Source organism: Myotis myotis, unplaced genomic scaffold (assembly GCF_014108235.1).
Source record: "Myotis myotis isolate mMyoMyo1 unplaced genomic scaffold, mMyoMyo1.p scaffold_m19_p_2, whole genome shotgun sequence".
Classification (NCBI taxonomy): Eukaryota; Metazoa; Chordata; class Mammalia; order Chiroptera; family Vespertilionidae; genus Myotis; species Myotis myotis.
The window spans coordinates 110386038-110413028 of record NW_023416324.1 but is presented as its reverse complement, the minus strand read 5'-3'; the positions used below and the strand labels follow the sequence as shown (position 1 = coordinate 110413028).

At 42.7% G+C, this 26991-nt stretch overlaps 2 protein-coding genes across 2 annotated transcripts in view; both read right to left on the bottom strand.

Moving 5' to 3' along the window:
• The window catches only part of CPA3 (carboxypeptidase A3), a 32715-nt gene extending 17448 nt beyond the window's left edge, over positions 1 to 15267 (bottom strand). Inside the window, exons 1-3 of the mRNA XM_036349972.1 lie at positions 15100 to 15267; positions 14928 to 15003; positions 8560 to 8681 (exon numbers count right to left, since the gene is read on the bottom strand). Coding sequence (XP_036205865.1) covers positions 8560 to 8681; positions 14928 to 15003; positions 15100 to 15167 — 266 coding nt within the window. The 5' untranslated portion in view covers positions 15168 to 15267. The remainder of the gene's footprint in view (positions 1 to 8559; positions 8682 to 14927; positions 15004 to 15099) is intronic.
• A 7806-nt stretch (positions 15268 to 23073) lies between these two features.
• CPB1 (carboxypeptidase B1) overlaps positions 23074 to 26991 on the bottom strand; it is a 42626-nt gene continuing 38708 nt past the window's right edge. The window contains exons 10-11 of the mRNA XM_036351913.1: positions 25035 to 25119; positions 23074 to 23367 (exon numbers count right to left, since the gene is read on the bottom strand). Coding sequence (XP_036207806.1) covers positions 23180 to 23367; positions 25035 to 25119 — 273 coding nt within the window. The 3' untranslated portion in view covers positions 23074 to 23179. The remainder of the gene's footprint in view (positions 23368 to 25034; positions 25120 to 26991) is intronic.

Below are 26991 nucleotides of genomic sequence, written 5' to 3'. Positions count from 1 at the left end.
GTGTGGTGGAGTTGGGAATTTAAATGCCAACTTGCCAGACTTCAAGATTTATATTTCAAAAATACCACTGTCATCATATGCACAAACATTTTTGTATATTTTGTCTGTTTAGGAATTTTCTATTTTGCTCTACAGATCTGTGTTCCTACTCTTGTGTAGGCAACTAAACAATTTAATTACAGTTTTATTTTTTTTAATTAAATCTTTATTGTTCAGATTATTACAGTTGTTCCTCTTTTTCCCCCTCATAGCTCCCCTCCACCTGGTTCCCCTCCCACCCTCACCCCCCCACCCCCCACTGTCCTCATTCATAGGTACACGATTTTTGTCCAGTCTCTTCCCACATCCCCCACACCCCTTTCCCCCTGAAGAATAGTCAGTCCACTCCCTTTCTATGCCCCTGATTCTATTATAATCGCCAGTTTATTCTGATCATCAGATTATTTATTCACTTGATTTTTAGATTCACTTGTTGATAGATGTGTATTTGTTGTTCATAATTTGTATCTTTTACCTTTTTCTTCTTCTTCCTCTTCTTAAAAGATACCTTTCAGCACTTCATATAATACTGGTTTAGAGGTGATGAACCCCTTTAACTTTTTCTTATCTGTGAAGCTCTTTATCTGACCTTCAATTCTGAATGCTAGCTTTGCTGGATAAAGTAATCTTGGTTGTAGGTTCTTGGCATTCATCACTTTGAATATTTCTTGCTACTCCCTTCTGGCCTGCAAAGTTTCTGTTGAGAAATCAGCTGACAGTTGTATGGGTATTCCCTTGTAGGTAACTGACTGTCTTTCTCTTGCTGCTTTTAGGATTCTCTCTTTGTCTTTTGCTCTTGGCATTTTAATTATGATGTGTCTTGGTGTGGTCCTCTTTGGATTCCTTTTGTTTGCGGTTCTCTGCGGTTCCTGGACTTGTAAGTCTATTTCTTTCACCAGGTAAGGGAAGTTTTCTGTCATTCTTTTTTCAAATAGGTTTTCAATATCTTTCTCTCTCCCTTCTTCTGGCACCCTTATAATTCGGATGTTGGTACGCTTGAAGCTATCCCAGAGGCTCCTTACACTATCTGTATTTTGAATTCTTTTTTCATTTTGCTTTTCTGGTTGGGTGTTTTTTGCTTCTTCGTATTTCAAATCTTTGACTTGATTCTTGCGATCCTCTGGTCTGCTGTTGGGAGTATGTATAATATTCTTTATTTCAGTCAGTGTATGCTTAATTTCTAGTTGGTCCTTTATCACAACATCCAGGGTCTCACTGGATTTCTTGAGGGTCTCATTAAGTTTATCAGCGGTTTCTAGAAAATTCTTGAAAAACCTTAAAAGTGTGATTTTGAACTCTATATCCAGTAGTTTGCTTTCCTCCATTTCTGTCATTTGTGTCCTGTTTCTTTGTCTCGGCATTTTTTATGCTTCGCTGTGTCGATAGAGTGGCTTTCTGTGCTAAGTGTCCTATAGGGCCCAGTGGCTCAGCCTCCCCAATTACCTGAGGTAGACACTCTTGGTGCAACCCTTGTGGGCTTTGTGCACAGTCTTATTGTAGTTAAGCCTTGATTGTTGTAGGTAACACTGGGAGGAATTGACCTCCAGGCCAATTGGCTGTGAGAATCAGCTGTGTCTATGGTGGGAGAACTTCTGTGCTGAAGACACCCTTATGGGGAAAGACTTGCTTCAGTGGGGCTTTGTTGCTCACTGAGTCTGCCCCCGGAGTGTGTCCCTTTTGGATCTGAGGAGTTGTAATTGGATGGTCCCACTCTGACCACTGAGTACACTGGCTCTTGGATCTAAGGAGGTGCTACTCTAGCCTCTGCCTGAGGCTACCCAGCAGAAGCCAGCTGTAAAGCAATGCACGTTGCCCTGGGGCCTTGGGCCAGCTGCAGTTTGTTAAGTAATTTTCAGATTACAAAGGGCCGGGCCTTTCATAAGCAAAAGCTTCCGTGCATGGCTTGGGCGGGGCGGGGTTCCAGAGGATCAACAGGGCAGGCAGAGTGAGCAGTTATGGCTGCTCTCAGTCCTACCCTCAGAGGCCCCAGCAATTGCTGCGAGCACCTCCGAGAGAAAGCTGCCCTCGAGTTCCGACTGATGCCAGACAGTCCGTTTCTCCCGTATGAGTCTGGGTCCCCAGAGACTCGCCCGGAATGGAGCTCAGAGCTTGAGACTCCCTCCCAATTGAAAAAGACAACCGTGTCCTCAGCCGCCAGCCCTCTCCGCATGCACCTCTGCATCTTTGTATTTTACTTCCGCACCGCACCTCCTCTGAGTCTCGGTATGCTTTTCTCTTTCCTTCTAGTTGTAGAATTTCCACTCAGCCAGCCTTCCTGTGGTTCTGGATGATGTCCATTCCGTCTTTAAGTTGTATTTTTGAAGTTGTTGTGGGAGGCAGCAATCTCCAGTGTTTACCTATGCTACCATCTTGGTTTCTTAATTACAGTTTTAATATTAAATTTTCATAAGTCTCATTTTTGTTTCCATTTTTAAGTAATTTCACCTATTTTTAATAAATGTCTTGTCAGAATCACTTTAGAAATTATTAGAAAAATGGACTTTTGATTAGAATTGTATTAAATTATGAATAAGTTTGAGAAGAATCTTATCTATAATAATAAAAGGGTGATATGCTAATTAGACCAGGAGACCTGCCGGACAAAGCCATGGTGGCAGGGCTGAGGCAGAGGCTGGTTAGGGTCGATTAGTTCAGGAAGGGAGGGCAGTTGGGGGTGAGCAGGCCGGCAGTGGGGGGCAGTTGGAGGCCATGAGGCTGTCAGGGGAGGGCAGTTGGGGGCCATCAAGCCAGTTGGGGAGGGCAGTTGGGGGTCATGAGGCCAGCAGAGGGGGCCAGTTAGGGGTGAGCAGGCTGGCGGGGGGGGCAGTTGGGGGTGATCAGGCTGGTAGGGGGAGCAGTTAGGGGTGAGAAGGCCAGTGGGGGGGGCAATTGGGGGCAAGCAGACCAACAGGCAGAGTGGTTAGGGGTGATCAGGCAGGCAGGCAGGCAGGTGAGTGATTAGAAGCCAGTGGTCCCGGATTGCGAGAGGGATGTCTGACTGCTGGTTTAGGTATACTCCTGATCCCTGTGGGCCTAAACCGGCAGTCAGACATCCTCCAAGGGGTCCCAGATTGGAGAGGGTGCAGGCCAGGCTGAGGGACAACCCCCACCCATGCACAAATTTTGTGCACCGGGCTACTAGTCTATAAGAATAAAAACATAATATGCAAAGTGACCGAATGGCTGAACAACAGGACAACTGTCTGGATGAAGCCAGGGCTGTGAGGGTTGAGGTGGCCGGGAATGTGAGGGCTGAGAGGCAGCCAAGGCAACCGGGGCTGTGAGGCAACTGGGGCTGCGAAAGCTTACCCTTGCGCAAATTTTGTGCATCAGGCCTCTAGTAATGAATACTGAAGCATAATATAGCTTTTTTTATTTTTCAGTGAAATTTTGTATTTTTTTGTTTATTCATATATTTTTATTAGTCTTGTGAGTGACTCTTTTCCCACTAAATGTAGGAACTGATTATTATTTATTAAAAAAAAACATCTTGCTTTGCTTTTACTTATCTATTAGCCATTGTATTAATATAAAAACTATCCTTTTACTTTTGATAAATTTTAGTTATATCTTCAGGGTTTCTGTGTAGTTATTCTGCAAAAAAATTATACTTTCTCCTTTTTTCCAGTATCTATGTAGGAGGATGCTGTCTATTTTTAAACATTTATCCTAGTCATTTAGCACAGTATTGTGTACTCTTTCACTTTCATAAATTCTATCAAGTAAGGAAGCAGGAATCTAATATGAAGAGGCTCTGTGATCAGATATTCTTGTGTTCAATCCCAGTTTAGCTACTTAATATTTATTATGATCTTGGGCAGGTTAATTATCTCTCTGATTACTTACTTTTACAATGGTACCAAACATAATAGGCAGGATTGTGGTGAAGATGAAATTAAGTGAAATATGAAATGTATTTTGTCATGTCATGGGCATCCAGAGAACTTCAGTATAATAGTGAAGATGAGTCACAAAACTGACAACCACTTCACAGTTTTAACATGTCTTTAAACTAGGCTTTGATGGTATGTACTTGTTTGACTCTGATTTCTTCAATTTCTCATGATAATGAACTGTGACACTGCAGCACCCAATCTACTTTTCAGTTTCTTCATGCTGATTGACTGACTGACCTGAGTTAGGAGGAAGAACATAAATGAGGTATACTCCTAGTTAGAGTTTATTTAACACAAGTCTAAATTCTGCTCATGAATATTGATTCCTACTAACAGCACTGACAAGCACATTATTATGCATATTGTATGTAATTCACTGTTTGCTTGGCTTTTGACTTATGATGAACCTGGGATTTCTGAGAAAAAAATTGTGACAATTTCAGAATCAGGTGGGTCATGCTGCACTAAAACTCACACAAAGCCCAAGAAGGTTGGAAATTACATTTTGGGTGGTCATTACAGACATAATTAATTATTTTAAGCTCTAAAGAGGTGATGTAGCTTTTGCTCTATCTGAATTAATAGAAGTAGAGGAACCAGGCCAAAGAGAAATTTTATGTTCCCAAAGGTTGATTTGTAACATAAATCAGTATTAATTAATAACAGGAAGCTTGTATCTAAGAATAGTTTTAGACTTATACTTGTCAATTTAGCAGCAAAATAGTGTGAGCTAAAATATGACCTTTCCACAAAGCCAGCACCATGAGGACACCAAACAATGCCAGACTGTTGATATTAGGACTGTAATTTAAGTCCAAGGCTGAAAATTAAGAACTAGGGCCAGACATTATTTTCATGAGCCCTTCCAATAATCAGCAGCCAGGCTAAGACAAATGAAACCAAATTACTTTCTCTCAAATATTATTTTTTAACTCCAATAATTGCTTAATTTGTTAAAGATATTTCTAAATGTAGTTGAAAAGATAAATAATTATCACTGAGGATTTAATGCTATGAATGGCTAATGTTTATCCAGTCTTTCTTATGTGCCAGGCACTCTGCTCAGTATGGCATTTACATTTAATCTTTTAATCTTTACTTCAGCACTATTAACAGGGTACCATTATCACCCCCATTTTTATACAGATTAGGTAGATTTCCAAAGTCCTCACAATGGGTAAAATATAGAAGTGGGATTAGAACCTAGAGATCTGACCTCTACTTGTGGACCATTATACAACAACACCTCCATTATAAGGAGTAAAATAAATCCTCGGAGAGTGACATTGAACCTGTAGTTTGCTTAGTCCACTAAGGCTGTGCAAAGTTTGCCCAGTGGCCAGCACTCCTGGAAACATGTGTCTCAATATTAGGAATAGAGGAGAAATTTAGAGAAGAGGCAGGATGAATCCTATCTTGACCATGTCAAGGCACCCTCCTTCTGCGGTTTTTAGAGAGGAACAGAGAAGGAATGATGGAGAACTGTGGGCTAGTGTACAGAAGTCTCCCCCTTATCCACAGTTTTGTTCTCCAAGGTTTCAGTTACCTGTGGTCAACTATGGTCCAAAAATATTAAATGGAAAATTCCAGAAATAAACAATTCATATATTTTAAATTGCATGCCATTCTGAGTACCTTACTTCATCTTATTACATAGGCATGATATTTCACATCACAAGAAGGGTGAATATATATATATATATATAACAATAAGATATTTTGAGAGAGAGACCACATTCACATAACTTTTATTTATAGCATATTGTCATAACTATTATATTTTATTATTAGTTATTGTTCATCTCTTAAGGTACTTAACTTGTAAACCAAACTTTATCATAGGTCTGTATGTATAGGAGAAAACATAGTTCATGTGTGTGTGCATGTGTGTGTGCACATGCTCACAATTGTGTAAACACATATAAGTGGTCCTTCCTCTACTTGATTTAATAGAAGTAAAGGAACCAGACAAAGAGCGATTTTATCATCTCAGTAAATTTTCATGAAAGCTCTACAACACGCCATTTTAAAGATGAAGAAAGTGAGGTGGAGAGAAGTTAAGTAATTTTTTCATGTTAAATACCTAATGCCTGGTGTAAATGGGACTGGACCACACTCTGCTGCTTTCTACTATGACCAACATCTCGTCAACATTTAGAGCAGGTATCAACATACTTGTTTTACTCTTGGGCAAATAATATATAAAAAGGTAGAGCAGAAGGAAAACAAATGGGATGAAACATTAGAATGACTTATTGTATTAAAATATTAATTTTATAGGACTATGTATATATTTTGAATATGAATTTGTGTATGACTGAACATTATTAGACATCAACGTCAAGTGTTGACTGCTGTGTCAGTTTGATATAGATCTCTTTTGCAATTCCCACACAATCTTAAATGGATCTTAGTAAGATTTTACTTAATTGTTTCATTTTATTTTTACTATTATATTAATAGTATTTTTCTGAATTACCTTTTATTAACAACTCTATCATCTAATTTTAACTTTTTAAGAAATGTATTTTTATTTTTGAAAGTATTACAGACTTCCTACTTTTAACTTTTGATAAAAGAAAAGATCTAAAATGACTCTAAAATAAAAATATCTAAAATATTAAAAATATAGTAAAAACACAAGGGTTTTTAACTGCTGAATCCAAATATGGTGTGTGCCCCTTTCAGCTTAGTTGAATGAACGTACTTTCCTTTAGATATTTTTCCACCAGTCTGTTCAGGTTTGTTAGTATATACATATTATTTGTTGTTGTTGCACTGTTTAATGAAGGTTATCCAGGTAAATCATTGTGTCAAACCAGTCTCATAATGTGGTTTTATTCAGACTGGTGCCTGGGTCTAATCAGATATTTCTGTTCTTAGAACTTTCTTCGCTTACTGACTGACACCAAGTAACACATATAATTAATATGCAAATAAAATTATCTATATAATTGTTACTTGGAGACAAGATTTTAAATAGTTCTTGTCTGCACGGATCACTTTACATATTTATATTTCTGAGTAAGGTAACTATCTAATTATGTGGCTTTCCTACAACCCTTGTTAATTTGGACTAATTTCTAGAAATGATGTCCTAATTAGATAAAACTAAATTTTATAGGTAGTTTAACACTTTGGTTCTTGATGTGGATAGCAAGGATGTATCTTGGCATAAGACAAATTGAAAAACACACTATTATGAGGATCTGGCCATGAAATGAATCAAGAGACAGTCACCAATAGTTATATAGGGTGGAAAGACTGTCTTTTAGAAGAAAGTATCGAGATGTCATCTGAACCTTAGCATAAGCAGAGAATTCATAATGCACTACTGATTCTTGATAACTTGCACATATACTTATCAAGTATTTATTCTAATTTAATGGTGCAATTTATAAAAACATAGAAAAGCACATGTTGATGTATTACTTAAAAAGAATTAAATCAACTTTGGTATAAATTAACTTTGAATATGTTCTTCCCATTTATTAACTTCAATTGTTTCATATCCCTCTGGAAACAACAGCAAAAACAAAGACAGAGATTAATAACAGCCTGCTACTTTTTTAAGCCATCAAGCCAAGAACAAGAATGTTTTTCAACTTGTCTTACATGTCTTTCCTTAATTTCAATAGAGTTTATATTTACTGAGGATATTGTAGCAATATCATAATGCAACCAAGTTGTGATGACAGCAGGAAATGCTCTGCAGTGGATGATGGGATCTTTGTCTCATCTGGAAGAGGCCTCTTGAGTAACAGTACTAAGTTAGGTAGCAGGGGCATGAAATGGCAGGTCCTAGAGAAAGGACTAGTGTTTAGCAGTGTTTTTAGTGGTGAGGGGACTCCAGGGCTGATTAGGGCTGAGGGAGTTAAGATGGGACCCTTTAGTACTTTAAATCACTAAATGTTTGAAAGTATAATAACACATTTTGCTTCCTATATTGTGTTGATTTGTAACATTCATTGCTGGGCTCCCTTTTTGTTCACTGCCCCAGGGCCCAGGCAGTGCATGGCCCATGGCTGGGACCACAATGACTCATTTTGGCATCTTTGGCCATTTGAAAATTCTCTCCTTTTGGATTTATCTTATTCTATTGCTTGCTTTTGCTTTGCCTGAGAAAGAATTTCTTTCATAAAAATTATTTATTTACTATGTATTTTACATTCTCTCATCTCTGACTTAAAGATGAACGCTATAATTTGGGTCTTTTTTTTATGTATCAGGAGAATTCAAATACAAAAATATGGTGTTGGTGGTCACCAGTAGCATCTGATTCTAAGCTCTGGGCGATTTCCTGTTGGGGTGATGAATGTGGCTAAACCATCTATGCCTGCTCACATGCACTCTGTCCTCACTAGGGGTTGGTTTTTAGAGATGGCAGAGGTACATAATTGTCATTCTTGCAGATCAGAACAAACATAAGATGGAAGTTTGATTTCATCACCTCTATAGTCAGGACTCAATAGTCTGTTTGGAAGTAATTGTAAGTTTTATGTGGTAGATACAGTTTTCTCCCCTCCCCCACCCCCCAATTAAAAAATAGAACTTCCCTTTCAATTTCAAGACTCCCCAAACTTTGAATATCTAACACATTTGAATATTGAATAATAGAACTTACTCATAGTGCATTTTATTTTGATCCAAGACAAACTGGATGGACTGGGATTCCTTTTCACTAACTCGGAAATCCACCCTCATATTAACAGCCACGTGGGTGGCATCTGGATACCAGAAGTCAAGCTGTGGAGAGGAGTTCAATGTTAGTTTCAATTGTTTGTTTGCTCAAACAATAAATTTATTAATAAATGACTATGTGTCATACACCATGAAGGAATGTAGGTTCAATGTGACTAAGGTATGGACCCTACTCTTAATAAGCTTATGAGATTTTTGCAAATATATTTAAGATCTGTTGAATATTATAAAGTGGGAAAGAAACCATTTGTGCCAGTCACTCTTGCAGGATATCTTATCTAATAAAAGAGAAACATGGTAATTGGCGTACGACCGCTACCCTTCCCATTTGCATATCAGCGAGATATGCAAATTAACTACCAGCCAAGATGGCGGCCGGCAACCAGGCAGCTTGAAACTAACATGAGGCTTGCTTGCTTCAGTGACGGAGGACTCCAACGTTCCCCCGCCTGCCTTGCAGGCCTCTGAGCTTGCAGTTTAAGAAACATTGTAACAAATATAGAAGCTAAACAAAACCCCAGAAACCTGCTTTCAGCGAGCCCGGGATCTCAGAGCTGGAGTTATACATTGTTTCGATTAAAGAACGCAAATAAACCAGATACCTTCTTTCAGCAGCAGAGGCCTCAGAGCTGGAGCCAGAGCTAAACCTGGCCCAGAATAAAAAAAAAAGAAAAGAAAAAAACGAGCAGTTGGGAGCTTCAGTCGGCCTTAAAACAGCCCTCAGCCCCTCACCCAGGCTGGCCAGGCACCCCAGTGGGGATCCCCACCCTGATCCAGGACACCCTTCAGGGCAAACCAGCTGGCCCCCACCCATGCACCAGGCCTCTATCCTATATAGTAAAAGGGTAATATGCCTCCCAGCACCGGGATCAGCAGAGCCGCGAGGCCTCCCAGCACCGGGATCAGCGGAGCCGAGAGGCCTCATGGCACTGGGATCAGCTTGACAGGGGGCAGCGCCCAAACCCCCTGATTGCCCTGCGACTCTGTGTGTGACAGGGGAAGGCGCTCCAATCCCCTGATCAGCCCTGCTCTGTGCCTGTTAGGGGGGAGCTCCCCAACCCCCTGATTGCCCTGCAGCTCTGTGTGTGACAGGGTGCGGCGCCCCCAAACACCCTCCCCACCCCACGGGCCCTGCTCTGTGTGTGACAGTGGCGGTGCCCCAACCCCCTGATCCTCCCTGCCCTGAGTGTGACAGGGGGTGGTGCCCCAACTCCCCTATCTGCCCTACTCTGTGAGTGACAGGGGGGAGCTCCTCAACCCCCTGATTGACCCTGTTCTGTGCGTGACAGGGTACGGAGCTCCAACCCCCCTGATGGGCCCTGCTCTGTGCATGACAGGGGGTGGCGCCGCAACCTCCCCATCGACCCTGCCTTGGGTGTGACAGGGGGCGGTGCCCCAACCCCCCAATCGGCCCTACCCTGAGCGTGACTGAGGGTGGCATCGCAACCTCCCAATCTGCCTTGCTCTGTGCATGACAGGGGAAGGCGCCCCAACTCCCCAATTGGCCCTGCTCTGAGCCCGACCAGGGGCTGCACCTAGGGATTGGGCCTGCCCTCTGGCACCCGGGAGCAGGCCTACGCCAGCAGGTCGTTATCTCCCGAGGGGTGCCAGACTGCGAAAGGGCACAAGCTGGGCTGAGGGACCCCCCTCCCCCCCGAGTGCACAAATTTTTGTGCACTGGGCCTCTAGTCTAACCTAATAAAAGAGAAACATGTAAATTGACTGCACTGCCACTATGCCCCAAGCCATGCCCAACAGCCAATCAGAGTGACAATATGCAAATTAACCCAACCAAGATGGCGGCCGGCAGCCACTGAGCTGGAGCAAGCAGGAGGTTTGGTTGCCCCAGCAATGGAGGAAGCCAAGTTTCCCGCCTGCCCTGGCAGGCTGTGGCCTCCGCTAAAGGCAACAAAGTTTCAATTATAGAGGATAAATAAATCCCAGATACCTGCTTCCAGCCAACCTCGCTGGGAGCTTGAGTGGCTGGGGGCCGTGGACCAGCCTGCAAACAGCCATCAGCCCCTCACCCAGGCTGGCCAGGCACCCCAGGGGGGACCCCTACCCTGAAGGGGCTGTGGCCAGCCTGCAAACAGCCATCAGGCCCTCACCTAGGCTGGCCAGGCACCCCAGCGGGACCCCCACCCTGATCTGGGACACCCTTCAGGGCAAACCAGCTTGCCCCCACCCATGCACCAGGCCTCTATTTTATATAATAAAAGGGTAATGTGCAATTTGACCCTAACAGCAGAACGACTGGGAATGCCTGGTCACTATGACACACGTTCAATGCAGGAGCTGCCCCCTAGTGGTCAGTGCACTCCCACAGGGGGAGCTCTGCTCAGCCACAAGCCAGGCTGATGGCTGCCAGTACAGCGGTGGTGGTGGGAGCCTCTCCTGCCTCCTCAGCAGCGCTAAGGATGTCTGATTGCAGCTTAGACCTGCTCCCCGCTGGCAAGTAGACATCTCCCGAGGGCTCCTGTGCTGCCAGAGGGATGTCGGACTGCCAGCTTAGGCCCAATCCTCCAGGGAGCGGGCCTAAGCCAGCACATGGACATCCTCTGAGGTGTCCCAGACTGCGAGAAGGCACAAGTCGGGCTGAGGGATCTCCCCGAGTGCACAAATTTTTGTGCACCGGGCCTGTAGTGTTATCTATAAATGCAAAAAGAATTAACAACTTTTAGTTAATTTGTTTTGTTCCACCATCTTGGGGTTGATTTTTGTTGTTTTATAATTGATTTAGCCAGAGCATCTGTCTCTAATTGGGAATATAAATTAAATAAATGGTTCCCTATTCTCCTTCCCAATTCAAGCCTTAAAACCAAATGTCCCTGTAAATTCTGGAATTCTTGGAATGTTTGTGTCCAACAGAAGGCATAATATTTAGCCTGTCATTTTTCTAGCAGTATGTCCTTAGGCAAATCACCATAACTCTTTGAGTTTCAGTTTGCTTCCCTGAAAATAAGGCTAACAAGGATCCATGAGATGTTGTGCAGATTGTGAAATGGCTATGAGAACTGGGACATGAAGGCATTTATCAATTGTTAATTCCTCTGGCTGAGAATATCAGAAATTTGGTGACTGGAAGGATAGCATTCAGATTAAGATAAATTTGAGAAGATTCCAGTTCTTGCTGTTCTTTAAAATCATATTCAAATACAAAATATGAGAAATGTGAAGAAAATGCCCAATTTCCACTCATCACAACAGGTTTTTGGGCACATCTAAGTCTACCTTCCATTTCTGAGTTGAATGCCACTGTAACTCAGTTAATTATTATGAGGCTGCTATGAACTAACTAATATTTATTGGTTTGTTTTGATCAAAAAGCTACAGATGAATTGGACATAGGAGAGATGTAGTGGTTTAAAGGTGAATTATGCAGGGCTATCTAACCATACAGCAGTTTCTCTGTCATAACAGGGTAATGCTGAACAGGCATTCAGGGCTAGTGAACTTTCATGAGCATTTATTAAGCACCAGACACAGAACTGGATGTCACTATTGTGGAGGCTAATAAAGGACTTAAGATAAGCAAGAAGTTCATTGTGAGAGACGTATGCTTTTCCAACATGCTGAGCAATGCGAGGGAAAAGCACAAGCATTCCCAGAGCACAGGAAGCAATACAAGCTGGACATGAGAGTTGGTCGACCAAGAAGACTTCCTGCAGGAGACTCTGCCTGAGTAGAGATTCTGTCTTGAAGAATAAGAGTTAGCCAAGTACAGAAGGAAGCATTCCTCCTGTACCAAGGTGTGCAGGGCCAAAGTGGGTGAGTCTTTGGTGTTCGTGGAGTTTTTAGAGAAAGATGGTGGAGGAGCAGGAGACTGCAGAGGTGGCAGATTCTGAGGGACTCTGGAGCTTATTATGGCCAGGCCACTACTGAGCGCTCCCCAAATGTTAGCATACTTAATCTTTGATGAAGAAGGAAATTGAGATCCAGAGAGGTTAAGTAACTTGCCTAAGGCCACATAGCTGGGTTTGGAACCTTTGAAGACCATACTCTTTCCATAATTGGCTGCCTCTCATGAAAAAGCTTCAGTTGGAGGAATGCAATCATCAAGTTTTAAAGAGAGCGGTTAGGTTGCCATGTGGACTGGTTGTGTGGGAGAAAAGACTAAGACTGAATACTAGCTCAGGGGTTATTGAAATTGTTACAGTAAGAGATAGAGCCAACATAAACTTGGCAGTGGCAGGGGAATGGACAGAAAAATGTGGATTTGAAAAACATTTGGGAATTAGAGTAGGTGGAACTTTTGATTGATTTGAAGTGGAGACAAGGTATTTGGAAGTAGAATAAATCCCAGATTTGGTTCTGGGTTTATATCTGGTGTTTAATCTTGATTATTTAATTTTCTGCCTTTGAGCTTCAATTTTTGTGTTTTAAATGGGTTAGATTATGACACAGACACAGAAAATCTGTTGGAGAATTTGAAATGATGTATGCAAAGTGGCTGGCACATGTGCCTTTGTATAGGAGCAGCTGAATGGATGATAAAATGATTATGTTATTCTGTTATATTTTAAAAGACTGGTCTGACTTTGTTTCTTTTTGGACATAGGAGAGGGAAGGGTAACATCTTAATTTAGTACTGTTATTCTATCTAATAAAAGAGAAACATGGTAATTAGCATATGACCGCTACCCTTCCCATTGGCTACTCAGGGCAATATGCAAATTAACTGCCAGACAAGATGGCGGCAGGCAGCCAGGCAGCTTGAAACTAACATGAGGCTTGCTTGCTTCAGTGATGGAGGACTCCAACGTTTCCCGCCTGCCGCTGCAGGCCTCTGAGCTGCAACTCTAAGCAACTATGTAACAAATATAGAAGCTAAACAAAACCCCAGAAACCTGCTTTAGTCCCCGGGCTTCAGCCAGCAGGATCGCAACATTGTAAGCAAAGGCCAGAAACCTACTTTCAGCAGCGGAGGCTTAAGAGCTGGAGGCAAGCCTCAAAGCTAAAGCTGGCCCAGAATAAAAAAAAAAAAAGAAAAAAAGGACCAGTTGGGAGCTTCAGTCACCCCCAGCCTGAAAACAGCCCTCAGACCCTCACCCAGACTGGCCAGGCACCCCAGTGGGGACCCCCACCCTGAAGGGTGTGTGACCAGCTGCAAACAGCCATCATCCCCTCACCCAGGCTGGCCAGGTACCCCAGTGGGGACCCCCACCCTGAAGGATGTGTGACCAGCTGCAAACAGCCATCATCCCCTCACCCAGGCTGGCCAGGCACCCCAGTGGGGACCCCCACCCTGATCCAGTACACCCTTCAGGGCAAACCAGCCGGCACCCACCCGTGCACCAGGCCTCTACCCTATATAGTAAAAGGGTAATATGCCTCCCAGCACCGGGATCAGCGGAGCCGCAAGGCCTCCCAGCACCAGGATCAGCGTGACAGGGGGCAGCACCCAAACCTCCTGATCGCCCTTCGGCTCTGTGTGTGACAGGGGGCGGGGCCACAACCTCCCTATCCACCCTGCTCTGTTCGTGACAGGGGAAGGCGCCCCAACCCCCTGATCAGCCCTGCTCTGTGCCTGTTAGGGGGGAGCTCCCCAACCCCCTGATCACCCTGCGGCTCTGTGTGTGACAGGGTGTGGCGCCCCAACCCTCTGATTGGCCCTGCTCTGTGCGTGACGGGGTGGCGCCGCAACCTCCCCATCGACCCTGCCTTGAGTGTGACAGGGGATGGTGCCCCAACCCCCCAATCGGCCCTACCCTGAGAGCGTGACTAGGGGTGGCACACAACCTCCCGATTGCCCTGCTCTGTGCATGACAGGGGGAGGCTCCCCAACTCCCCAGTCGGCCCTGCTCTGAGCCCGACCAGGGGCTGCATCTAGGGATTGGGCCTGCCCTCTGCCACCTGGGAGCAGGCCTAAGCCAGCAGGTCGTTATCTCCCGAGGGGTCCCAGACTGCGAGAGGGCACAGGCCGGGCTGAGGGACCCCCCTCCCCACTGAGTGCACAAATTTTTGTGCACCAGGCCTCTAGGCAGTTAATAATACTGTAACAGAAATGATGCTATGGGTGAAGACTGGGGTGGGAGTGAGGACAATAGAGTGGGCAAAGCACTAGCAGGGAGGAATTTTGACTAGAAAAAGGCTTTTGGGAGGAAAAGTGGAAGTGATAGCCTAGGGAAAATCAAAAACAAAAATAAAACCTAGGAAGTACTGGCAATTATCTGAATTATCCAAGTAGTGCTTGCCTCTTCCCCTACCTTTGTCTTTGGACATTAAACCTAAAAAAGAAGCAACTTTTAGAGAACAGAAAGAAAAGATAAACTATCTCTTTAAATGCTTTACCTTGTTGGTTTTGGCCAAGTCCTTTAGGATGTTTGCTTGTTTTTCATCCTGGGGTTTCACACGGAACACCTTCTCCCTACACGAAAGCAAAAGATGAAAAATGTGAACTGCAAAGCGCATTCCTTAATCCTCTTCCCACACAGAGACCACAACACAGGGTGGTGAGAGTTACTTGTCGAAGCGGACAGGAGCAATGGCCAGGGCAGTAGTGATCAAACCCATAGGCAGGATGAGACGCATGGTTCTTCTTTGCCTGCTCCCAGGCCCTCTGCCAGTTTTATGTCTCAGCTCTTATCTGGAGAAGCAGCTGATTTCCTCTTAGGATTCTGGTGGATGAAACCTCCCTCCCCCATGTTTTCTAGTTAAGGACTGAGAGGTAGGGTGGGGACATAACAGTAAATGCCATGTGACTCATATTCCTTTTACAATAGGGAATACAAATTTTGCAGACAGAATTGGAGGCAAGTTCCTTTTTTAGCAAATAACTTGCCCAAGGTAACAGAGCTTGTATGTTCAAAGAGCTGGGATTTGAACCAATTCTTTGCTCTTAAATACTGCTCTACCACATGTTTGAATGGAATGAGTGAAGGTATTATGTTAAATTTTCATTTGAAACCTGTGACAAATTTGTGTATCTGGCCACAGAACCTTGTGGGGTGGCCCTTAATAACAAAATATGTTTTTGAAGCTACATTGTAAATTGTTAAATTAAAAACATTTAAATTAAAAAATATTTTGAATATACTAAAATATTATAAGTACTCTGGAAAACGTTGATGTGTCCACCATCTAGATTTTATGACGGCCATACTTTTGCCATATTTGCTCTGCACCTCTCTTTATAAGGAAGCAAAACAACATTATAGAAAGAGCTACAGCATCCACCTCCTCTCCTTCCCATTTCCTCCCTCTATTCTCAGAGGCAGCCCCCAACCCTAAAGTAGCTCGAAGATTCCTGGAGGCAACATAATATGGTTGCTCAAATGTTTGTACATTGGCTGCTGTCTTCAGGATCTGGATGCTGCAGGTGCCTAGTAAATGCTTTTTGAAAGTAAAAGTAATGAATAGGCCATTTTAAACAGTCTCTTGGGGTGGTTGGTTTCTTCCATATTGAACACAACTCAGTTAATTATAGATTATTTGGGAGATGGCAACACCTTTACCCAGAATCATAGGTAATCTAACAGAGTGAGTGAAGTTATTAGAATTTCCATTTAAAAACTACCTCTTCAGCCCTGGCTGGCATTGCTCAGTGGTTAGAGCATTGTGCCATGCACCAAAGAGTCTTGGGTTCAATTCCTGGTCAAGGGTACATGTACCTGGATTGTTGGTTTGATCCCAGGCCCCGGTCAGGGTGCATGAGGGAGGAACCAATAGATGTATCTCTTTCACATAAGTTTCTCTCTCTCTCTCTCTCTCTCTCTCTCCCTCCCTCCCTCTCTCTAAAAAATCAATGGAAAAATATCCTCGGGTAATGATCAACAAAACAAAAAACTACCTCTTCACATTGACAAATGCATAAGTGGTCATATATGAAACTTCTCAGAGTCATGGTTGCATATTATTATTATTATTATTATTATTATTAGAGGCCTGTTGCATGAAAAGTTTTGTGCAATAGGCCTTCCCTTCCTCTGGCTGCCGGCACCGGTTTTCCTCCGGCACCAGGGACCCAGGCCTTTGCTCCTGCCTGAGCCGCCTTCAAGCCTTCCCTGCTCTGGCCGGAACCGCCTTCAAGCCTTTGTTGCTCTGGCCGGAGCTGCCTTCAGTCTTCACTCCACCGCTTCACACCCACGTATGCAAATTAACTACCATCTTTGTTGGCGGTTAATTTGCATATCACGCTGATTAGCCAATGGGAGGTGTAGCGAAGGTATGGTCAATTACCATGTTTGTCTATTATTAGATAGGATTAGCAGCAATAGCTTCATTTCTCTCCATCTGATAGATGTGCGATATAATGTAAGACTTTTTTATTCCTTCAAAGGTCCCCATTGCCCCCCTACAGGTAAGAAAAAAGAGGGTTTTACAAATGGTTTCATGTTTTTGACATTGGACAAGCTCATCAACACTAGAACTCCCAAAGCAAACACTTGTTCCATTGTCTCTTAGAATATGTTTGGCAGGGGTACAGAGAAAAATCAAGAGCTTGACAGATATGACCTCAGAGTAGCTCCTGAACACTTTACCTTGAGCAAGCTGCCTAGTCATTCTTATCTGTAAAATGGGGATGCAAATCGACTTTTAAAAGTGGCTGTGGTTGATCTCTTACCAACCCCCCTCTCACTCTCCCCTGCCTTCCCTCTGAGGCTTGATGGTCTGTTCAATGTTTCTATGTCTCTGGATCTATTTTTGTTCATCAGTTTATGTTGTTCATTATATTCCACAAATGAGTGAGATCATGTGGTATTTATCCTTTTCTGAATGGCTTATTTTGCTTAGCCTAATGCTCTCCAGGTCCATCCATGCTGTTGCAAATGGTAAGAATTCTTTCTTTTTTACAGCAGCATAGTATTCCATTGTGTAGATGTACCACAGGTTTTTAATCCACTCATCTGCTAATGGGCACTTAGGCTGTTTCCGTATAACCAATGGACACAGACAGTAGGGGGATGAGGGCTTTTGCTGGGTGGAGGGAGCAGCCCCAGAGAGGTCAATGGGGGAAAAAAGGAGACATATATAATACTTTCAATAATAAAGAATTTAAATTAAAAAAAGTGGCTGTGATGCTTAAATGAGAGGGCATATGTAAGGGATGTGGAGGATGGTAGGTACCAAAAGACATGCCATGACCTCTGGGTAGTGATGAAATTGTAAGATTCTGTAACAGACTTACAACTGGCCTCGTGTGCTGCAGCGCTGATGAGCACCAGCATATATCACATGCTAGACTAAAGTGCCTGCTGCAACCTTTGCGGGTGAAATATCTCTCTATGTTTGTTTCAATGGGGACTACTTCAAGATTTTTTTTTTTATGTAGTTGCTTAGCTTTTTGGAGTTTCATTTTCTATTCTAAAAGTAGTAAATTCCCATTGAAAATAATTTAACAAATTATTAAAAAGTTGGAAGAAGAAAATAGAAATCACCATTAGTTCTAACATTCCGACATTTTTTGGAAGCCTTTTTCTGTGTGACTAGTTTTAAAACTGTGTGGAAAAGGCTTCTATATATTTTTTTTAGGTCAAGTGGGTATGGCACTTCTATTTTCTTTTGGGATCTAAATAAATGTTTGAAGGATCCTGATATTTCTCAGGATAAGACTCTGATTATAAATAAATCTTTGTTATTCATATCTTGCATATTGACAAATCACATGGATATGTGATGCTTTTAAGACCTGCCACATCTCCCCAATCTATTTTGTCTCTGAGGAATTGTACAATAGATGGATCTCAAGAATATAATGGAGCTTTTTCTCAGAATGGGTATGATTTCTTGGCAAGCATAATTCAGTACAACTTTATCTTACTGCAGCAAGATTATCAAAGATCTTGGCAAATATATGAGGGTAGGATAGCTGTTGGATATCATATCATTTCAAGATTGGCTATGTAAGACAATATGCTTCATAGGTTAAATTAATCTCTTTGAAAAGAGATGTAAAATTGAATGCTTAACATAGCAATAATTTCCTATCTTTCTGGATCTCTATACTCCTAGGATTTTTCAGTAGTATATGTCTAACCCCGGTTTAAAAACCACATTATTTTTTTTAAACTATGCTTTTCTGCATATTTTAGACATTATTGCTATAAGAGAAATCTCCTAAAAAATAAAAGTCAAAATTGTTTTGTCATTATTAGAATCCTTCAAGTAATTATCTGTCTTCAAATAGAATCCAACAAACTTCTGGAACACCTTTAGCTATTTCATAAAGGATATGGTGAAAGAAAGATTTGTTACCTGTAATTGTGGATGTTTGATTCTTAACATTGAAACAAAACTGCCCTGCAAAATGCTGGAGAGAAACTTGCCTTTGTTCGTTGCAGCAAAGGTAACATCTCTGGACAGAGGCCTGTGTGATTCATGCAGAGTGGTACCTGGCTAGGGGAGAATGACTACCTTATTAAGTGAGATGACCTGAGAGATCATCAAGACCCCAACTGGCGCCCAAATAACCTCACTAACTGAAATTCTCCCCCTACCAATTCCTATAGGTTAGCTGGCAAAAGCAGATGAATACATGGAGTGTGATTCCAAGAATGTAGAACTTCAATAACCCAGACGACAGGAAAACCAGTCTTGCTATTTTGTAGCCAAACCATTCGAGAAAGGAAAGATTCAGAGGCCGTTCTTGTGCTGTTGGTTATTTGCTGCTTTGGTAAAGATGAGAGTGTGGAACTGAAGGAGAGGCTCACTGCTGGGCTCTCAGGCTGGAGTAAGTTAAAGAAGGGAAGAGGAGAGGCACCCCACAGACAGGGGCTCCTGGGTGGGCAAGCCTGGGCTGGGACCCTCAGCAGTCGCAGGTCAGCTGTGCAGGCAGGCATGCAGCACCATTGCATTGGGAAGAATTACAGCAGACTCCTCTTTCTGTTTTCATTTTCATTTTTTTTTTCCAGTTTAGCTCAGGCAAGTGACACTCTAAGCCATTAGCTGTTAATGTTGGCAAGAGATATAGCAAAAATGTCTCCAGTGCAGGAAATGTTGGATACATGGGATTTAAAATGAGAATATTTGTGTATTTGCTTTCCCAATCCTTATTCTTTTTAAAAATTCCTTGTAATTTTAGAAAAGCCCATTTATATTCATAATTTCTATTTTAGAACACTCAGTTAGAGACTTTGGAGGGTTCTTTGTAGTTTACTCACATGATTTCTGAACTTTGGGCTATGGCATCCCACAGAGGCAGGGTAAGGGAGCATCTTGGGGAACTATCTGTGATTCAGTGACATACCTCCAGCAAGAACACTCCACTCAGGTAACTGCGGTTGAGTTAGCTTTCCAATTCACAACATGGATACGACTTAAATATAGAATGGGGAAAGATAATTTAGCTAATTACATCTGTTTTTAAATTACCATCAGTATTGTTTACTAATTTATGAGAATTTCTTTTTTTTTTTTTGCCCTTAAAAATGTCTCTCTCCCTCTCTCTCTTTCTTTAATCCTCACCAGAGATATGTTTGTGTGTGTGTGTGGTTTTTTATTTTTTATTAAATTGACTAGAGGCCTGGTGTATGAAATTTTGCACAGGGGGCTGAGGGTCCCTCAGCCAGGCCTGCACCCTCTTGCAATCTGGGATCCCTCTCACAATCCGGGACCTCTGGCTCCTAACCACTGTCCTACCTGCCTGCCTGATCGCCCCTAACCACCCTGCCTGCCTGCCTGATTGCCCCTAACCACTTGCCTGCCTGCCTGCTCACTCCTAACCACCTCTGCCTTGGCCCCACCACTACGGCTTCATCCGGAATGACATCCGGAAGGTTGTTCAGCTGTCCGGTCTAATTAGCATATTAGGCTTTTATTATTATAGATTAGAGGCCCAGTGCACAAAAATTTGTGCACGGGGGGGGGGGGGGTGTTTCCTCAGCCCGGCCTGCCCTCTCTCACAGTCCAGGAGCCCTCAGGTGATGTCCTACTGATGGGGAGCGGGCCTAAGCCACAGTCTGGCCTCACCCTGTGGGAGGCAACTGGGCTGATCAGGGGAAAGCGCCGTCCCCATCACCCTGCTGCTGCTGCCACTGCCGGCCGTGGCGGCTGCGAGGCCTGAACCCCAGCCTCGCAGCTGCTGGGTCTCGTGGCTGCCTGAGCCCTGGGCCTCACAGCTGCTATGGCTTTGTCAGATGGATGTCCACTCTAATTAGCATATTACCCTTTTATTAGTATAGATTCTTATAGAGAGAGGAAGGGAGAGAAAGAGAGAGAAACATCAATGTGAGGGAAACATTGATTAGTTGCCTCCTGTATGCTCCTTGACCCAGGACTGAAACCTGCAACCTTTTGGTGCATGGGACAAGGTTCCAACCAACTGAACCACCCAGGGAAAGGATGTCTTTTTTTACCTTCTTCTTCTTTTTGTAAAAACTATTTTTGTATTGATTTCAGAGCAGAAGGGAGAGGGAGAAAGAGATAGAAACATCAATGATGAGAGAGAATCATTGATTGGCTGCCTCCTGCATGCCCCCTACTGGGGATCGAGCCCACACCCTGAGCATAAGCCCTGATCGGAATTGAACCATGATCTCCAGGTTCATAAGTTGATGCTCAACCACTGAGCAATGCTGGCCAGGATCTTTTTATCTTTTTATTTAAATAATGTATTACTAAATTATTTTGATGATTGTTTGAGAAATTGTAGCAACTTCACTGCTACCATCTAGTGGACAATGAATGCAATTAATCTTTCTTCATCTTGACAACTTCTAAACAAACTGTGTGACTTCAAAAGATTCTTTTTGTTTTGTTTTCTGTCATATACGATCATTTTTTAAAATTAATTTTTCTATTGAGGTAACACTGGTAAATAACATTATATAAGTTTCAGGTGTACAACATTGTCAATATCTGTATACTCTGTTGTATGCTCTTGGTGGTGAGCACAAAATAGAATTCTTTTTTTTGAAAAGTACACTGTCATAGATATTTCAACATATCCTGTTTTCCTTGAATCCACATAGAAAACAATGAACTAATATTTTGTTCTATGGTTTTAAAATAAGAGATGTTCCCAAACTATTAATAAATACACATTATTTTAAAATTTGCACTTTGCACAATATACTCCACCATTAGCATGTCCAGTTCTAATTCTGGAAAACTTCAAGTCTTAGAGTGACTTTTTGTGCAGCCAGGGTTCCCAGTACCTCCTGTTTTACTTTCAGTCTGCATTCTACAACTTAGCCTGGTGGGTGTTTTAAAAATTGATCACGTCATTTATAACTTAATGCCTTTCATTGCTTTCCATTGTTTCTAGACCAGTGTTCCAAATCCTTAAGATGACCTGCCTAATATGGTCCCTACTCCTTCCTCAGCCCATACACAGGCCTTTCTTTCCTCAACTCTCTTAAGTTTCACCCTCTCTGGCTTCGTCTCTCAGGTTCTGAATAGTCACAGGGCCTGGAAGGGGTGTTCTTTGCTGAGTGATTCCTTCCACGACCCGCGTGGAGTAGGGTTCGGTATCTGAAAGAAGAGCCGCACAACAAATGAAAGAAAGAGACACGAGATAATTTTGCAATACCGGGGGACCAGGCAGGCAAGTCCGGAAAGACTTTCTCCCCGTGCTCAGGTCTCACCAAGCTTTTATTCATCTGGAGTAGCCCTTAGGGTAAGGAGGTTTTAATGACACACATCAGCAGACAATTTTCAGGAATAGGCAGAGTATCTGATTAGCTCATCAACAGATCTCCAGGAGTATCTGATCAACAATAATCAACAAAGATCTACATAAGTGAACTAAGGTGGAGATGCTTCAACTATTATTACTTAAATTAATTGGGTAGTTCACAGTTCTGACCTTTACTAGAACTTCAAAGGTTACTAGCCTTTTTTGGGGGGTCTCTGTCTAAACTCAGCTAGTAAAGACAATGAATGGACTCCGGCATTCTTTTTATCAGCTAATTGTGACTTAATTCTTCAGGTTTCAGTACTTCCTGAGAGAGCCTTCTCCCCACATCAGGTAGGTAGACCTTTTAATTTTTTTTAATGCAGTTTGTCCACCACTTACTTGCTTAATGTAAATTAATGGATTATTACATAACAAGTTAAATAACTATTTGTTTCACGTCTGTCTTTCCACATGGTCTATACAACCATTGAGGTCAGAAATGTTATCTTTCTTTTTCGTTGCTCTGTTCTCAATTGCTTAGCAAAGGGCTTGGCACATAGCACACAGCTCAAAAAATAACTTGAATGAGTTGAGTGAGATGAAAACTAAATCAAGATAGAGTCTTTTCACCTATACTATCGTTTATGACCCTTGAAAGCCCCCTTCATAACCTGCGCATCTCTGTGCTCTGCCAGTTTTGGCCAACACCCCAAGGGCTTTAACTCCCATGTGCAGTGGACCCACTTCATTACTGTGCACAGATTACTTAGTCATTTGTTCACTTCATTTTCCCCCAAAGAAGTAGGCAATCTGTCAACTTTTCCGATGATAGTGATTCACTTTTATTATTACTTTTTCCAACTAATTTAATAGACCCAAAAGCTTAAAAGAAGAATTGGGATCTGGAAATATCCAGGCAAGCAGAAATGAGAATTCAGGATAGAAAAGAAACAGTGAGCATTTTGGACTAAGGCTCTCAGATGCTCGACTAGTATGGGTGCTCCAGGACGTAGTTGGCAATGTGCTTGATCGCCAGCATTGTCTCTTCGCAGGTTGGCCGAATCTTGGATTCAGGAAGGGCAAAGCCGTATCTGCCTTTATCCCGCAGTTCAAAGGTGAAGGAATATTTGATTCCTTGGTCATAAGCCCAGTCGTCAGAGCCTCCAGCAGCAGGATCTGAAATGTGCAAACAGCAGAAAACAAATCTTTACATCTAGGAAGGAAATTTTTAAACATGCCAGCTTTCTTTTATAATTAAAAATGTTTCACTGCAAAATAATATAGGCTGCTTGCCTAGTAAACTGGATCATAAAAATATAAAGGCTATTTTAAAAATTTAGACCATTGTTGCCACTAAGCCTCCTTTGTGGGAATGATGTGTTTACTACCCTAGGAAGTATGTAATTGTAACGTATAAACTACTCAGTGTGCTTGTATGCTGTGGTAAACTATGCCATATAGTATGGAATTTGTTTACAAAATATATATAATTTCTTGGAAAAGAATATGTATCTTCCAGGAAAATAAGAAAAGCTTCATGGTGACCGGTAAGAGGAGAGGACTCTCAGCCCTGGGGCCACTGTGCTGAGGGATAGAACTGGAGCAGCCAGAGGGCAGGGCTATGCCTTCATTCTTGTTTCCTCAGGGCCTGGCCTATGTCTTGGCATGGATTAAGCAGTCATCCAGTCATTCATTCAATAACAGTTATGGTGTCACTGCCACATGGATTATGAATTCATTTATTGATTCACTTGTTCTTTCGTTAGTTCGTTCATTCATTCATTCACTCATTCATTCACTTATTTATTTAATTCAGTCAACGATGTACAGCCCCCACTGAGCAGCAAGCCATAGGCTCAACTCTGGTGAGCCTCCCAGACCTTACAGTAGAATCACAAACCTCACTGGACTAGGCTGAATAAAATATACAAGAAGTTCTCAGTATATGAATAGGTGGGTTATTTCTGCTAGAACCCCTTAAGATAATAGTATATGTTGTCTGACTCAAAGCCATTTCAAAAAGGACAAGAATACAGAGAACTGTATTCTACATAAAGCTTTTTTTCTTTAAAAAATTTTTTAAAGCCTTAGGATTGGAGCATCTCCCACTGCACGGGGGGGCCCCTTGATGATAGGACCTAGTCTTTTTCCTTGTATTTCCAGTCCTTTCGGACCTGGGGCAAAAGAAATTAGCAAAGGCAGAGAAAAATATTGGTAGATTTTGAAAACAGAGCCTGAAGAATGTGCCTTCCTAGTGACTCCAAGGCTCTGGGGTCCAGCCCCCACCTCATTCTCCTGCTGCATGCATGTCTCTTGTCACTCGTTTGCACACCCGAGTGCCTGGCTTGAGCCTGAAGTAGGCCTCCCTCCTATGCTTTCCTCCAGCAACTGTTCTGTACCATCACCTGGGCAGTCACCCTTGACACAAGGCTGGACTGGTTACTCCTTGGGGTGCTCTCTTTGTGCTCCCTCTGGTCAGCTCTTAGCTCACCCCTGTCCACAGTTCTTCCTTCCCTGCTGTGGGTACTTTGAAGACTGACTGGTCCCTTCCTTCCCTTCTTCTCTTTCCTACTCTCCACCCTTCCTTTCTTCTCCAGCACCCAGTAAGGTCTGGCACATGGTAGATGCTCAATAGGTGTTTATAGAGAGTGAATGTTTATGTGTGTTGAAAGCAATATACTTTTTTCTCTTTTTCTGAACAGAAATTGATGACATATTTTATAAAAAATTCACCCTGAGGCAAAACCACATGGTTTAAATGATCAGAAAGAAAAGGCTCTGGGAGCCATTATTGCTTTCTTAGGCACAGGCTCTCCCTGGACAGTTCAGAAGCTGATACTCACAGATCGTGGTGGCTCCTGGGCCATAAGTGTACTTGGTGCCGTGCAGCGTGGCCAGCTCCTTCACAGTGGCTTTAGCCAGGGCATTCTGCAAAAGAACCAGGAGCGAGGGAATAAGAAACCAGCGTACACACTGACAGACCAAAACAAACACCCACACATTGTTTTGAGAAGAGTCACAGTTCCATTAACATTTTATACTCCTTTAGCACCCATTCCAGTTTTCCAGCAAACTTGGTCATGAGACCCCAATGACTGCCTTGACAGGATGTCTTTCCCCAATGCCCCAAAAAGTCACTCAGTTTCCCTCTGTCCTACAGAGTGGTCATGCTCTGTCACACCATTTGCTGGCCTTTAAGTCCTCTGTGACTTTTTCTGTCTTTAACTCAGTGTCCCCGGGGTCTTGTCCAGGGTTTGTCACTTAGAGGTTGTTCAGTAACTATTTGTTGGAACTCTGAGGATGGTCAGCACTCTTCTTACCCAATTATTTGGAATTAGGCCCTTTATTTATTTTAAATCACTGATACAATAAAGCATGAGTTCTAGGAATAAGTTCTGTTTTAGAAAAATCTTTTGCTTAATTTTTTTTTCTGGAATTCTTATTTAGGCTTGTTTAAAAAAATTTTTAAAACCTTACTTCAGGCAGCTTATAGAGACCTGTAACTGATTCTATAAATCACCCAATTATAGAATTAAAGGCCTAGTGCCCAATTTATCTAATTTCCAAATCAGAGAGACAGGAAGTGGAGTCTATTCCAACTCCTCCATTTATTTGCTCAGTCATTTAAGATATGAATGGGGATCAGAAAGGGACCAGGAAAAGCTTTTGGCCTAGAGACAAACATTCACAAAAGACCTCAACTTTAGACTTTTGACATTGTTTCCAAATGAGGTTATAAATCAAGTTTTAGACACAGATGCGTCTCATTTGACTCTAAACTTATGCCCCATGATTGAACCATATTACCTTTTGGATGCTATGAATTAAAGAAAAACAAACTCTTATAGTTACTTGTGAATACACAGTTATATGCCATTGTGTTTTTTTAATTAAAATTATAATTTGCTAGTGTAAACATTAAAATATACTACAATTTTATGATCCTGTTTTGACAATTCTTTAAAATAATAATAGTTAAGCATTTATGAGTTTTTATCGAATGCTAGGCGCTTTGCAGGAAACTTCACGACAACCTGGTGAAGCAGGAACTATTATCCCATTTACAACTGAGGAAACTGAGGCACGGACATCTTAAGAATTATGCTCAGGGTCCACAGGTGATTAAGCCCAGAGCGGAGATTGGAGCCCAAGCAGTCTGGTTCTAGAGCTAATGTGTTCAAACTCCAAAATTGCTGTCTCAGTTTTAAAATACTCCACACATAGAGAGGGCTCCTTGTATTTCCTGGAGAAGGAAAAAGAAGGAGAGGACAGGCATGGGAATGATGGCAGAAAGGATGGTCCAGGGTTACCTGTGTGGCTGCTGAAACATCCGTGCAGCACCTGCTGGAGCAGAGGCAGATGAGTAGTCCAGACCCTGCCAGGCCTGGGCCTGTCTTCCTTGCAGTGTCCCAGTCCTGGCCCTTTGCTATGCTCCAGCTCCCTTCACTTTCTCCCTTTTGTTCCAAGCTCCATCCCCAACTTTTTGCCCCAAGATTCCTGCATGTGGGGGTCCTGAGTCCTTTCCCCTGGCGTCTCTCTGGCTGAACTGCTCCCCACCCTCAGCTCCTGTCACTGGCCTTGGGCTCCTCAGTGGAATCCAAGCTGTTGTGCCACAGTTAGCTGTGGGAACCTGGGGCCCAGGGTTTCTGTTACCTCAAGTTCCCGGGAGTGGAGGGAGAGAAGCCTGCCGCAGGAGGCAGGTGGCACAGGAAGCCCTGTCTGCACTCTCAGGGACTTGTAGGAGGGAGTGTAGGAGGGGCATCTGCACCCTAGGCTGTGTCATGAGCAGCTACTCATGCA